The following is a 13,241-nucleotide window of genomic DNA, read 5'->3' on the forward strand; positions in this document are numbered from 1 at the left end:
TGGTCGGCTCGGAAGCGCCGGAATGGATCGTCCACGAGTCATAGCCGTCGTCGTCTGCCTTACCTTCGTCGTTGGCGCGGCCACCGTAGTCGTCTGCGTTGCCCCCGCGGCCTCGTTCCCGAAGTCAGCATCCGTCTCCCTCTCTCCGTTCAGGTATGCTGTGTGTTGGGCAGTCAAGCGCACCCGATCCTCCGAGCTTTTGCCTTCCAGGCGGGCGAGGAAGGCTTCTGACTCGCGACGCGTTTTGCGTCGGCCATCTCTGGTCCCCGTTGCTTTTACTCGAATTTATGAAATCGGTGGGTTACACGAGGCGAGGGTGAGCAACCTTTGTGACAAATCTGAGGAGTTTTGCGTGCGTGTTCTGTGCATTTTTCAGCCTAACCCTGTGCATTTCAGTGTCTTTAACATGTTGTAAATACAATATGTGGAAAAAAAAGGACATGGCGCACCTTTTGGTCACATGCCGTCAGCGGGGGGGGTTAAGGAATTGTACTCTAACCTTCTCCTTAGTTGACTTGAAAATTGTAAATTTTTATACTGAATTTATGTCCAAGCTTCACCTGCCAGGCCATATGTTCAAATTCTGTCAGACTACCGTAGGAGCTTGCCGACCTTACGCGACTGGTTTTGCTCACAGCTTCCAGCGCGGCTGGATCTGTTCCTCCTCCAGACGAGACTCGTCCGTGTTGCAATAAGTAAAGTAAAGCGCCACCTGCGCGGCGCTGCGCACTGAGCCGATGGTGTTAGGTGTGAGCACAAAGTAGTCGCCGTCGACGAGGCCGAAGGCCACCCAGAGCAGCCCGTTCAACAGATTTACGGAACACAGTGAAATGGGTAGCGACGCCGCCGACTTGGTCTGTACCACGCGCTTCATGGTGTCCAGCGGTGACGCGTAGAGACAGATATTGACGGAGATGCACAATAGACCAAGTGTAGTGATCACCTGTTCACGAGACTGGTTGGTGAACTCGTTCGCGCCAAGGATCACGTACGACATGCATAGCGCCATAACGGAGCCAGCCTTGGCAACGAGCCGACGCACCGCCGGCCGATCCGGACTCCAACGATAGTAGATGGCGATGAAGCCCGCGCATGTGCACTGGCCCAAGGAGCAAGTGGCGAAGAGTGGGAAGAGCTGCCCTATCATGAAGCCGTACATGGTCCACAGGAACGAGTTGCAGTAGAGCATGACGACGGGCAGCACAGTCAGCGGACCGGGTGTGCGTTGACGATTGATGCGCGCGAACTCTGGCCACGGCGACACGTTGAGCAGCACCGACGAGCAGGTGGTGAGCACACGCAAAGACTCGAGCAGGATCGTCATGATTGGCTTTGAGTTGTTGCTTTTGTTGCGGTGAGATCGAAAGTGAGCAAAGCGAGCCGTCGACGTCCAGACGAGGCCGATGCGATGGCTCACTTTGTTTAACAAAGACGGGCTACTACATAGTACTTCACATACAAACCTTGAGTGCTCCTGCTCCTTCTTGCTGCTATCGGTAGAACAAGTGTTGCAGTTCTTTTTTGAAGGAACAATTATCCAAGAACAAGTTTAAATTGTCACGCGACGGATACCTTTTCCACTAGTCGCCACTCGGTCACATGGCCGTCGTAACGGATATGAAACTGATTCATTTTCTCCAAGCACCATGAAGATGTTGAGAATGATCATCGCAAGATTGATCCGCTTCGCTTGTCGTCGAAGTTGCTGCCGTGGCTGCAGTTTCAACCGCTTCCACTCAACTATGGCGACCAGTGCAGCACCAGGCTATACAACTAAAATGTCATAATATTTGTGACTAACGGTAGGCTATCATTTAAATTTAATTCACAAAACGCCCTCGCTTTAGAAAACAAAACAGTGCTTTACAAACAACTTTTATTAGGTAATATCTACTGTAGGCTGCTCGCTTAGGAAGCAAGGCTATCGACATGGGCGAACTCAGTCCCTCGTACTCGACATTTTTGTCCACGTGGATGGCAATGTCACGCTCGATTGGGTGGTTTTCTTTGACGGCATCGACCGAGCTCTTCGGTACATCAATGCGTCCTGGACGGTATATGATGTAGAGCACAACTTGGATGGAGCACAGGAACGTCCCGATGGCGTTTGGCACCAGCACGAACATGTCGCTCACTGCCACGGCGAAGACGACCCACAGCACGGCGTTCAGGAGAAAAGTAGCGCTAATGGAAATGGGCAAGGACGACGCGTTCTTGGTCTGTACGACCGTCTTCATTGTTTCCAGAGGGGAAGCATACAGCACCAGGTCGAACGCGATGGCGATGAAGCCGAGGGTTTTCTCCACTGCTGCCTCTGACTGGTTCGTGACATCATTCGTTGCGAGGATATAGTAAAGCGTTCCAACGGCCAGTAGTGTCAAAGCGATACCGCAGACCTTGACGACATACAGACGGTCCTTCGTCCAGCGGTAGTAGATACAAATGAAGACGGTGGACGTTGCGATACCAAACAGCGTCACGGCGAAGAGTGGGAAAATGTTGTTCACCAGATACGCATACAGGACCCACATGTAGCAGTTGGCTAAGAGAGTGACGACCGGAAGGATTGAGACTTCGCCGGTTGCGCGGTTCTTGTGAATGTGCCAGAAATCAGGAAGCGGGGCAATACTCACAAGAATGGCGGTGGCGGTGGTGAGTACACGAAGTATCAGAACGAATGTCGACATGGTTCCTATAGGATACTCCTTACGACTGCAAGTGGAAGCGGGTGCGTTTGTGAGTGAGTTGATGCCGGACACTGTCAAAGGACGGAATCGTAAAGGTCTCGCACGCTTTGGGTTGCGCTCCAGTCATTTGATCGTCGGTAGGCCACGCTGGATCCGGCTTCAGTTGCCAGCGGGAAGCGCGTACCGCTGGGAGCATCGTTTCGGTCACGTGGCCCGACAAGGCGATGAGTGCCGGCTTCAACTCTACACTGTTTTATGTGCTGAGCGCTCCAAGTCACTCGCTGAATGAGGAAAGCTTGGCTGGAAAGCGTCGACAATTACCTCGACTAAACGATTAATGCGATGGCGTACGCATATTCCGTTTGCTTGCAACGGAAGGACTGGGCGCAGTTCAGTTGAACGATAAAACCAGCTCATAACCCAAAGCACGCGAGTGGCTCAGACAGTCGACGACGTGGCGTACATGTCGTTTCCCTGCACGATTTTAAATTAATCTCTAATATCGTCCCGTTTTCCAGGATCACGAGAGTGTGGGGTGGTAATGTAGTACATGTAGATTGGATCGATATCGGGTATGGAGTGGTGGAAGAAAAAGAAGAACTGAGCTCGACTGTTCTCTCAGCCTCCCTCTAAGCAAATTATAAAGCCTACCATGCTGGTGGGCACTCTCGCGATCCGAAAAAGGTGCCTCCTCTTGCTGACCGCAACGTCTCCAACATCTTGTCCGAGGAAGCTGGTCACCATCCAGCGCATGAAATCCACCGGCTCATCCTTCAGTGACCCAGTTCTGCGTGGTTGAAGTACGTGTTGAGCACGAAAGACAAGTAGTACACATTGCAAGAGGAGCCAACTCAATCCTTTCAATACTGCGTGCCTGTTTAAGATAGAGAGCATTGCGCTATCCGTGCATCCCTACCAACGCTTATCTCGGAAGGGGGGCCACTGGGGACCTGAGCAGCTCGTAGCCAAGCGGGTTCTTAAGCCAGCGAACCAAGTGGTCCCAGAGTCCTTGAGGACCCTCCAGCAGCTTGCTCTTGTTAAAGCTGGTAGCTCCATCCGTAGCCTCGCCACCGGTTGGACGATACTTAACGTAGAGCGCCACTTGAGCCGCACAGAGGATCATACCGAGCATGTTAGGCACCATGACGAACACGTCACCAGCAGCGAGAGCGTAGACTACCCACAACGCTGCATTCCCCAGGAAGACGACACTGATGGTGATAGGCAATGAGGACGCATCCTTGGTCTCAATCACCTTCTTCATACCAGCTAGCGGTGACGCATACAGCGCGATATTGATGGCCACAGCGATGAATCCGAAAGATGAAGCCACTTGATCGTGTGTTTGGTTGGTCACTCCACAGCTCCCGAGGATCAGGTAGAACGTACCAGCTGCCAAAACATACGCCGCATGACTCCAGATCTTGTGAACGGAGGCGCGATCAGCGCTCCAGCGGTAGTAGATCGAGCTGAAGACGATGGACGTGGTCATGCCATAGACGTTACAAGCCACTACAGGGAAAATGTTGTTCGTCCAGCAGCCATAGATGGCCCACATGACGCAGTTGCAGAATAGCAGAGTGATCGGTAGAATTGAAACCTCACCAGTCGTCTGTGTCTTGTGAATACGATAAAAGTCCGGCAGCGGCGACAGACCCACTAGGAGAGCAGCGACGGTCGTGAGCACCCGGAGCATACCGAGGATAGCTGCCATTTTTTCTCTAGTGAAGACGAGAGTCAATTTGCTGACAACGTCAAGCCGAAAACGACGTGCTTGATTACCAGCAAAACTGGAAATGGTCGGCATGGGTGGCACGCCTCAAATTGAGACGAAGGTGGAAATTGGCGTTGGCTCAGACACCGAAGAAAAAGGTTTATTTTTACGCAAAACTACGCAGAACGAATTCTTGAATCCGCTGCATGCCTACGACTTAAAAAAAAATTCTTAACCAACGACGGGAAAGATAATCAGGATGCTGAGAACGGGAGACCCCACTTGATATCGAATACAGCAGTAATTGCGTAGCGCGAAATATTCAGGCATTCTGGATGTAATTAACTTTGAAGTTAATAAAATTTATTAACATTTAATGTCGGATAGATCACCGATGCAGTCTTCGACCTTTTGTTTCTTTTATATTAATAAAGAGATTTTTACTGAGCTCCAAAACTAAGAGCTACATGCACTCTACTTCTAAAACATTTTTTTTTAAATTAGCACAGATTATACAAGGGCTCGAAGTTCTAAAGCTTCGTCTACTTTTTAACTTATTGATTTAGAAACAGTCTCCTATGTCTAGTTTTAATAAACTAAATTTCAAAGCGAGACATTTCGAAAAGGGTTGTCAGGCAGCAAGAAATTGGCTTTGCTGAAAGTCCCATAAACCTCTTTGGGATCGTAAAGTGACGATCAGACATAACCTATCCGAGTCGGGTTCCGACTGCCATCTGCAGAGATCTCACGCTCAAACTTCTCATTCCCTAATCGCCAGCAAGCTCTCTAAAGCTTTTTTACTGATACTGATAAATCAGTTTGACCTGACCTTCGATCATGCGTACAGGACTGCGCCATTTCCTGGTGACAATCGCCGTCATTGCAAGTTTCTTAACTGCACAAATGCTAGAGGCCGTCCATCAGTCTCTCCACTTTATCAAGGTGGCAGCACCCTCCACCGTCTCGATTCTGCACCGGAGCACTGAATTTCAGTGAGGAGAGAGCGGCAGTTCGTAGCACTTTCAGTTGGTTCAAATCTCTCTTTCACAAAGATCCAAGCAAGGCAACAAATGCGAAGCTCTGTAGTCGACGTGCACACCGCGCTCTTACCAAGTTGAAATCAATCATGGGTTTCACTGGTAATGGCCGTTCCAAGATCACGCCGGAGAAGCTGAAATCGCTGGAGACGTATGCTCGAGGAAACCTGGACAAATGGTACACTATGTCGTACTATTTGCAGTACGTTGAAGAAATGGTTGCTGCGGCAACTGTGGGAGGTGTTCTATGCCTCGCATTTCGGCACGCCGGAGCTTGTCAATGATTTGAGCATATCTGGTCCTCAAATTGGAGACGAGGTAATTTAGGCAAAGTGAAAACCTCTCGAAAAAGTCGATTTGTGAAATAGTCTAAGCTGTTTGAGGTATTTGAGGTGTTGCGACGGCTCGGCACGACTTGGAGCGTGCAAACTCGATGGCTACAGCTTCGGCGCAGGTAGTGACAGCAAGCACCATTTCACTCCTGGCTCGATTCAAAGGCTCAATCTTGACAACATCTTCGGTCGTCTCGGATGAGGCTTTTACCTGAGCTACCACCTTCACTAGTCCAGACTCGTGCTTCTTTGGTAAATACATGACCGCCAAACTCACTTGGACGATGCACATGACCACACCCAGAGAATTTGGGGTGAGGACAAACATGTCGTTGCTGAGGATCGCGTACATACACCACAGCGTTCCGTTGAACAAGTTGACAACGCACATGGTGATCGGTAGCGAAGCAGACGACTTGGTGGTTATCACGAGCTTCATGGTCTGCAGGGGGGCAGCGTAGAGGCAAATATTGATAGAAACAGCACAGTAGCCGATAATTTCTTGGAGTTGAGCAGTCGACACAGGGACGACTCCAGTCATTGCGAGCACTGTGAAAAGTATAACTGTGCAAAGTCCGAGACCGGTACACCCTGCCATCTTGTTTAGTGTGGTCCGATGGGCTGACCAACGATAGAAAATCGCAGAGAAGGTGACTGTTGTAACGATGCCGAATATGTTGATGGACATGACGGGAAAGTAGTTGCCGCTGCTGAGGCCATAGAGAGCCCACAACACGCAGTTGCAGCACAGCATCACCACTGGAAGAATGCGAACCTCGCCGGTGCTCTTTTGTGTGTGAATGCGTCGGAAATCTGGATACGGCGACAAACAGAGAGCCACGGACGTGATCGTCGCTACGACGTTGACTATGGAGAGAGCGAGCATATCGTTGTCCAGAGAGGGGGGGGGGTCTGTACTTGTTGTGTAGAGGTGAAGTGTGGCCGTGACGGTGGCAGACAAACACTAGCTGTGTTCTTCAGTCCTGGTAGTGTGTTGAGGAATGTCTGAATCACCTCCCCTGATGCCTATTTGTTGCACGATTCACGGCATTCTCAACAGCGAATCTTATCGGTTTTTTATAACGATATGCCTGGACAATCGCACTCTCGGCCTTCCTGCAAATAGAAAAACTTCGATTACAAGGGACTGAACGCAAATAAAACCCCCATAAATCGTCGAGGCCATCACACGTACACGTACGCAAAGCGATCATCCTATCAACGCAGCAACGACAAGGCCATGGACGTGATTTTGTGGCCATGACGAACGTTATCGGAATTACTTCCATCTCGATGCTTGCAAGGGCCTTAATTACACTGCACTTCAGCTTGTACCGTTTAAGTGGTACCATTTGGTTGACCCTGCGTTTTGATGACGGCTGGAGTCAAACTTTGACAGGCTCCACTGTGGCGCCGTTCCCATCGTTGGCAGTGACGCTGGCCTTTAATTTGCTGCGTGTCCTGGCCACGTGCTCCTCTGTGGCGCTCTACGTGTCTCCATGGCCGGAGTTCCGCCGCATCCAGCGCCGGCGCTCGCCTGGAAACGTGTCGCTGCTGCCTGTGGTCATGCTCTTTTGCAACGCCTTCATGTGGTGTGTCTACGGCTGCGTGGCCGACAGCATCTTTCCCCTGGTCGTGGTCAACGCTTTCGGCGTCTGCACCAGTCTCATTTTCTCCGCCATTTACGTGCGCTGGGGCTCCACAGAGCAGCAAATCTACGCGCGCCGACTCTGGGTCGGTGCTGGCACGGCCATGCTGCTGGTCACCAGCTACGCCGTCCTCGGGGTGTGCGGTGCCATCTACCAGCACCCGGATGAGGTCGTAGCCACGCTCGGCTCTGTGTGCGTCATTTGCAACATCTTCCTGTTCGCGTCGCCTTTGGAGACCTTGGGCAAGGTTATCCGCACCAAGTCGGCGGCGTCGCTGCCCATCGAGCTGTGCGTAGCCAACCTCGTAGCTGGCGCACTCTGGTCTGCGTTGGCCATCGGCCAGAACGATATGTTCGTTCTCACGCCCAACGCGCTAGGCACGATGCTGGGCGCTCTTCAGGTGGCTCTGTACCTCGTATACCCGCCGCGATTCCAGGCGGTGCTACGCCCGGAGCGCTCTCGGCCGCTGCCGATCATCACGTCTACTTCAAAGCCGGACGAGTTGAGTATCAAGGTCGCAGTACAAGGACCCGTGTTCTGCCGGAACCGAGTTCCCTGACTTCGCTTGTGGCGCCGTCACACAGAGGAGTCGTAATTTCGTTGTTGCCCGGTAGTTACGGATCGCAGAGCGTGGAGGTGGCTGCTGGGTATGGAAGACCGTGCAGTTTAAGCTCTGAGTGTGCTTAGGCGTGGGAGCAAGCTTTGAGTCGTGTATTGAATTTTTCTGCTTCATTTCGCCGGTGTGCGTTCATGCCTGACACGTAGCTTAGGTTGTACACGCTCGTGCGGGGCACTACATGTACATGAAGTTATTGGCCGCCGTCGAGTCAACTCTCAAGTTCAAGTGATATTACGTACATGCTTGGCCACGTCAACATAGAGGTGAACATCACCATTCGGTACCGTACAAGCTTTTAATACTGACTGTCTTGAACGGGCACCGCTACGTCGACAAGCAAGAGAACCGTTCAGCGCCATTACTTCCCTCAACGCATCAAAAATAGCCCAACCAACTCGAAGCCGTTTCCTTCGTCGCGGATCCGAATAGTTCACTTAAAGGAGGCTCAGCCTGAGGGCTGCAGAGTCATCTTCACTTCGAGGACCTGTGCCTGCACGAGCTTCGCGCTGTCGCGACTCAACTTCAAGCGATACGCTGTGTATTACAAAGGCACTGCGACTGTCCTCATCTGCCTCGAGAACGTCCCCGAGGCCAACGTCACCCACGCGCCAAAGTTTGCCGACAGCAGCTCCAAGCCAAATATCCCAAAGCCACTGGAGATGCGAGGCTCGCGTCAGACGTCAGCACGTGCCACCGTGCTGTTAATATCCAGTCTCCAGCCAGGACGACCGGGAAGCAGCAACGCCGAGCGCGACATCTTACTCGCGCTAAGGTAACGCTCTGCCAAGTCGCGGCAGTCCAGCGTATCGACCGGCAATGTAAACGAAAAGTGTCGCCAGAGAGGATGAGCGTGCAAGCGAAACGAATGGCCCTGGGTCCAGCTTGATACACCGCTTCGCTGTGGTTGCCTGTCTGCACTATAGCCGATCACCTGAACCAGGTGATCTACGCGGACGGAGCCTCATTTTTCATCCTCCCCCCTGACTCCGAGATGCTTGCGCTTAACATCGTCAACGCCGCGGGCACCGTGACGACCATTATCCTGCTCTTCTCGTCCTTCCCGGATTTCCGACGAATCCACTCGGAGAAACGCACAGGTGAAGTACGCGTACTGCCCGTGCTCATGCTGGGCGTCAACTGCTTCACCTGGTCCGTGTACGGCTACCTGAGTGAAACCTACTTCCCCGTCATGTCCCTCAACGCCTTCGGGGCGCTCACGTCGCTGGCGTTCTCGCTCGTCTTCTACCGCTGGAGCGCCGACCGTCCCACTCTTCACAAAATGGGTGCCGTCACAGGTTCTTGGGTCATGCTGGGGCTGCTCTTCGCGGTGCTCTGCAAGACGGACGTCATCCACCTCTCGTCCAGCGTCCAGGAAAAGATCACGGGCTACATTGCTGTGGTCATCAATATCGCCCTCTACGCGTCGCCCTTGCAGACGATGAAGCTCGTGCTACAGACCAAGTCGGCGGCTTCTCTTCCAGCCACCATGTGCTGTGTGAACCTCGTCAACGGGTCCATCTGGGTGCTCAACGGTATCTTGGCCGACGACATGTTCGTACTCACTCCCAACGCTTTAGGCGTAGTGCTCAGCGTCATCCAAGTGGCTCTGATCATCAAATTTCGACACTCTGGACGCGTCATTGAAGCGCACGACGTCGTCGTCATGGAAGCAAAGTGCGATGCTGTGGCTCTGTCACCTGTCGTGGATATCCCTGTCAAGCCTCCCGTCTATGAAGCTGTTCAGTCTCCGGTTTGAATTAAGGAGTGCTCACCATGCCCTTACCGATGCCTCCCTCAGAACTGCGTTCGATCGTCTACGACCGACATACAACGCACGAGACCCCGTGTTTAAAATCTGGTGTCAACAGCGGAACGCCACACGACACGGTGCCGACCATGACACACAATCTCGAAGAAAACAGATAAATAGAGATTGATTCTTTCCTTTCCACGCCTACTTCTTTTCCTAGAACGGCTTATGAGGGTTAGTGAACGACGTCACAAGCTGCGCGCGTCTGTGACCAGTTTCTGGGTCACGAGAGTTGACTTGACCTCGCAGCATCCACCGTTTGAACACTAAACAATTGTGAATCAAACACAGATTATCTGAACTGAAGCAAGCCATCGCGGAACTACATTTGTACAACACCTGCCCCACGTCCACAGCTTGTGGCGTGAAGAGAATGGTCAGCGTAAATAGAAGCGCGTCGTACGTGTGTCGTCGCACAGTGAGCGACTGGATGACACGGCGGAGCTGCTACAGGTACAAACACGTATAAGCTTATAATAAAGAGGATGCTGAAAACAGCAAAAGAGTCTCACCATGTGGCGAATGGCCTTAGAGCTTGCAAGATCCAAGAGCAGATTCGACACTTTTCCAGCTGCCACACGCATCAACCAGGACGCCAGAAGCGGTACACTCCAACCAACGATGAACGAGCTCTTCTTTCCAATATCACAGTAAGAGATTGTTCGTACCGTGTCTCAGCTTTGACGAGTGGGGAAATGAAGCTTAGCGCTATGACGAATGAGCACTTCCATGACCTCCAGATGTGCGGGCATTTTCGCTGCGACGAAAAACGGAAAGGACTGCCGAATACTTAATGTACTCATCATTAGTAAGCAGTCAATATCATGACACATGATTACTTCGTTACGTACGTTATCGTCACGTAGGAAGCTGAAACTGTTTTCGCAGTTTTGAAGAACATCCATCTTCATGGAAGGGTGGTTGAGCACAGCTGTCAATGTCAGGAGTACCAGCATCTCGAGAATCTCTGGACGGCCACGAGCACATGCAACTTGAATTGCATTTTCACCCTTGGCATTGGTCCAGTCCATCGGAGTGCCACGCTGCAGTAGAAACAGAGCACATGATGAAGCATTGTATCCGGTCGCGATGTTTTAAAGACGCCCTCCTAGCTGTAGACTCAAACAAGGGCAGGAGCGTCGGGTTAATGGTTGGGTAAAGCACATTTAATCAGCCTCAGTTCGTGCACCTCTGCGCCGTCTACATTGGACATTTTATCGTGTACACGATCGTAGAGCGTCTTCAGGTTCTCCGCATATTCGTGGCGAACTGCCATCACGAGCGTCAGCATCCAGATCAACAGACAGCACACGTGTGTTAGTTTCGAGTCCTGCATACACCATAACTCTTTTCTATAATTGTGGAAGGAGATTGAGCAATACTCCGACAGATTTCACCAAACCGGGGCAATTTTTGGCCAGCACGTTGATGATGTCCACGAATCCATGCTCCCCGGCGATGTCCATGGCGCTTCGGCCGTTGGTGTCTAACGCGTTGGCATCTGCACCATGGGCGAGCAGCTTCTCTACGTGCTTGGTGAGGCCGTACTCGACGGCGTTGAGTAGAGCTGTATCTCCGCACTGGAAGACCATCGCACATGATAGTAGGGTGTCAAAAGGAGAAGAGGGTGTGTACGTTAATTACGGAGGTTGCACCTCGTCTGGCTGGTCCACACAAGCGTCTTATTTCAGTAGCATATCCAGCACGCTTGTGTCAATGCCTCGGTCCGCAGATCGATTGCGCACTTGTTGGCGCTTGGAGATGGCCATCTGAAGGGAAACAGTACATGTAACGATTGAGACTTCAAAGATAAGTTAGCCGAAGTGATCAAGCCTACCGCTACAAGCGACTGAACGTCAATGCAACGCGAACACAGCAGCACCCTGGGTCTAATTTTCTGTATACAGATTCGCATGACATCGATCTGCAGTGCTGTTATGCCCGTCTAGGTATTTTTGAAAAGTGCAGAAGAAGTTAGGAACTTGAAATGGTGAAATAAATTTGGTGCTGGGCATCTCTCGATATTTATCAATAGGAGACTACGCAAAACAAAATGATACTTTCGAACCATATAGAGTTATCGAGATGACTATTGATTTTCGCACTTAACCTGAACTGAGACATTTGGCTTAGATTTCCTGCGAAAAAACGTACTTATTCAGTTGCTTTTAACAAGGGCCTTAAAAAAACACTTGAATGTTAAAAAATTGAAAAAATATTGAGCTCACAACACTCCAAACTGTATCGTCATTTCGAGGGCCCGTAAATGGAGATAAATTTTTTGAATGACCACAACTTATCAGGATGATACATTATTAGGATGATACAACGAACGAGCAATTTATCAGAGACCATGCAAAACAGACACACACGCATTGATTGGTCTAAAATAAATAACAGTGGTAAGTTGAAAATCTTTAAGGTTTAAGCCTTATAAAAAAATAGTTTAGGGATCAAAGATGACTTCTCGACAAGATGTAAGGTGACTTCTCGACAAGACAATTTAAAACGATCTCGCGATGAGTTCCTTGCAGCAGAAATCCCACCAGCTCGATTTCAAAGCATGATTCGGCTATGCTGAGCCTGAAAAATATTTACACTTTGCGGACTTGGAGACGGCGGGCTCATTTGTCAAGTACTACGCGTTTAACAGTAATAAAAGTGCTGAATGGAAGAAGGGAGGTGGCGGAACTCATATCAAGTGGTTGTGTTCCGAGCATTAAACTGGTTGCATTGCTTTGTTGCGCAAACGACCATCAAAAAGTACAGAAACAGTGATCAAGAAACAGCGTAAGCCGCCAACAACAAACATTCGCATGCTCCAATTGGATCGTGGTAAATTCCAAAATGAAGATAAACCACGATCAACTCTGTCCCGGTGTGGCGGTATTGACAACCAAATTTTTATTAGAGCATCCAGGCTTTCGTGGAGAAATTCTAGATGGACACAGTACACCACTGGCACGGGTAGTGAACAACATGAGTGGAATTCATGGTATTGACATTTCGAAGTAGCCCGCGATGGCTTATCGTACTATTGACAAGCTAAAAACAACGTCAGAATTGATCCTGTAGCTGAGTATGGTCACTTTCCTTTTTTTTTAGCGACTTCGCCAGTAAACACCCTGGTTCCCGGGTATGTTGTCAGCTGGACTCACAAGGTAGATTTTATCGGGCTTTCCTCGCTAACCGCCAGTTTTGTGAGCATTCCGGACACATTGCTACCTGTTTTTGAGTGCGACGGTGCGCATATGAAAAACCCGTTATACAATGACATTTGCTTGATTATCATTGGTAAAGACGGTAACAAACAACACATCCCGATTGCAGTAGCCTACATTAACATATAGACCGTCGACAATTTGGCATGTTTTGTTTTGCAACTGCGTTGTC

General features: G+C 50.5%; 6 protein-coding genes across 6 annotated transcripts; 2 read left to right on the top strand and 4 right to left on the bottom strand.

Moving 5' to 3' along the window:
• Positions 1-631: 631 nt before the first annotated feature.
• Positions 632-1,324, bottom strand: PITG_04998 (MtN3-like protein; the record flags this gene model as incomplete). Its single annotated transcript, XM_002905635.1, has 1 exon — positions 632-1,324. The coding sequence occupies one exon, from the start codon at positions 1,322-1,324 to the stop codon at positions 632-634; it is 693 nt and encodes a 230-aa protein (XP_002905681.1).
• A 1,895-nt stretch (positions 1,325-3,219) lies between these two features.
• On the bottom strand, positions 3,220-4,471 carry PITG_04999 (MtN3-like protein; the record flags this gene model as incomplete). The annotated part of the gene is made up of 1 exon (XM_002905636.1): positions 3,220-4,471. One exon carries the CDS (start codon positions 4,399-4,401, stop codon positions 3,610-3,612), a length of 792 nt encoding a protein of 263 aa, XP_002905682.1.
• A 1,336-nt stretch (positions 4,472-5,807) lies between these two features.
• Positions 5,808-6,656, bottom strand: PITG_05000 (MtN3-like protein; the record flags this gene model as incomplete). Its single annotated transcript, XM_002905637.1, has 2 exons — positions 5,808-5,942; positions 6,048-6,656. The coding sequence occupies 2 exons, from the start codon at positions 6,654-6,656 to the stop codon at positions 5,808-5,810; spliced, it is 744 nt and encodes a 247-aa protein (XP_002905683.1).
• A 374-nt stretch (positions 6,657-7,030) lies between these two features.
• Positions 7,031-7,978, top strand: PITG_05001 (MtN3-like protein; the record flags this gene model as incomplete). Its single annotated transcript, XM_002905638.1, has 1 exon — positions 7,031-7,978. One exon carries the CDS (start codon positions 7,031-7,033, stop codon positions 7,976-7,978), a length of 948 nt encoding a protein of 315 aa, XP_002905684.1.
• A 299-nt stretch (positions 7,979-8,277) lies between these two features.
• On the top strand, positions 8,278-9,794 carry PITG_05002 (MtN3-like protein; the record flags this gene model as incomplete). The annotated part of the gene is made up of 4 exons (XM_002905639.1): positions 8,278-8,318; positions 8,502-8,810; positions 8,841-8,869; positions 8,962-9,794. 4 exons carry the CDS (start codon positions 8,278-8,280, stop codon positions 9,792-9,794), a joined length of 1,212 nt encoding a protein of 403 aa, XP_002905685.1.
• A 277-nt stretch (positions 9,795-10,071) lies between these two features.
• On the bottom strand, positions 10,072-11,440 carry PITG_05003 (uncharacterized protein; the record flags this gene model as incomplete). The annotated part of the gene is made up of 6 exons (XM_002905640.1): positions 10,072-10,114; positions 10,252-10,295; positions 10,361-10,483; positions 10,700-10,891; positions 11,038-11,117; positions 11,251-11,440. The coding sequence occupies 6 exons, from the start codon at positions 11,438-11,440 to the stop codon at positions 10,072-10,074; spliced, it is 672 nt and encodes a 223-aa protein (XP_002905686.1).
• Positions 11,441-13,241: the final 1,801 nt, after the last annotated feature.

This window comes from Phytophthora infestans, genomic scaffold (assembly GCF_000142945.1).
Source record: "Phytophthora infestans T30-4 supercont1.6 genomic scaffold, whole genome shotgun sequence".
NCBI lineage: Eukaryota > Oomycota > Peronosporomycetes > Peronosporales > Peronosporaceae > Phytophthora > Phytophthora infestans.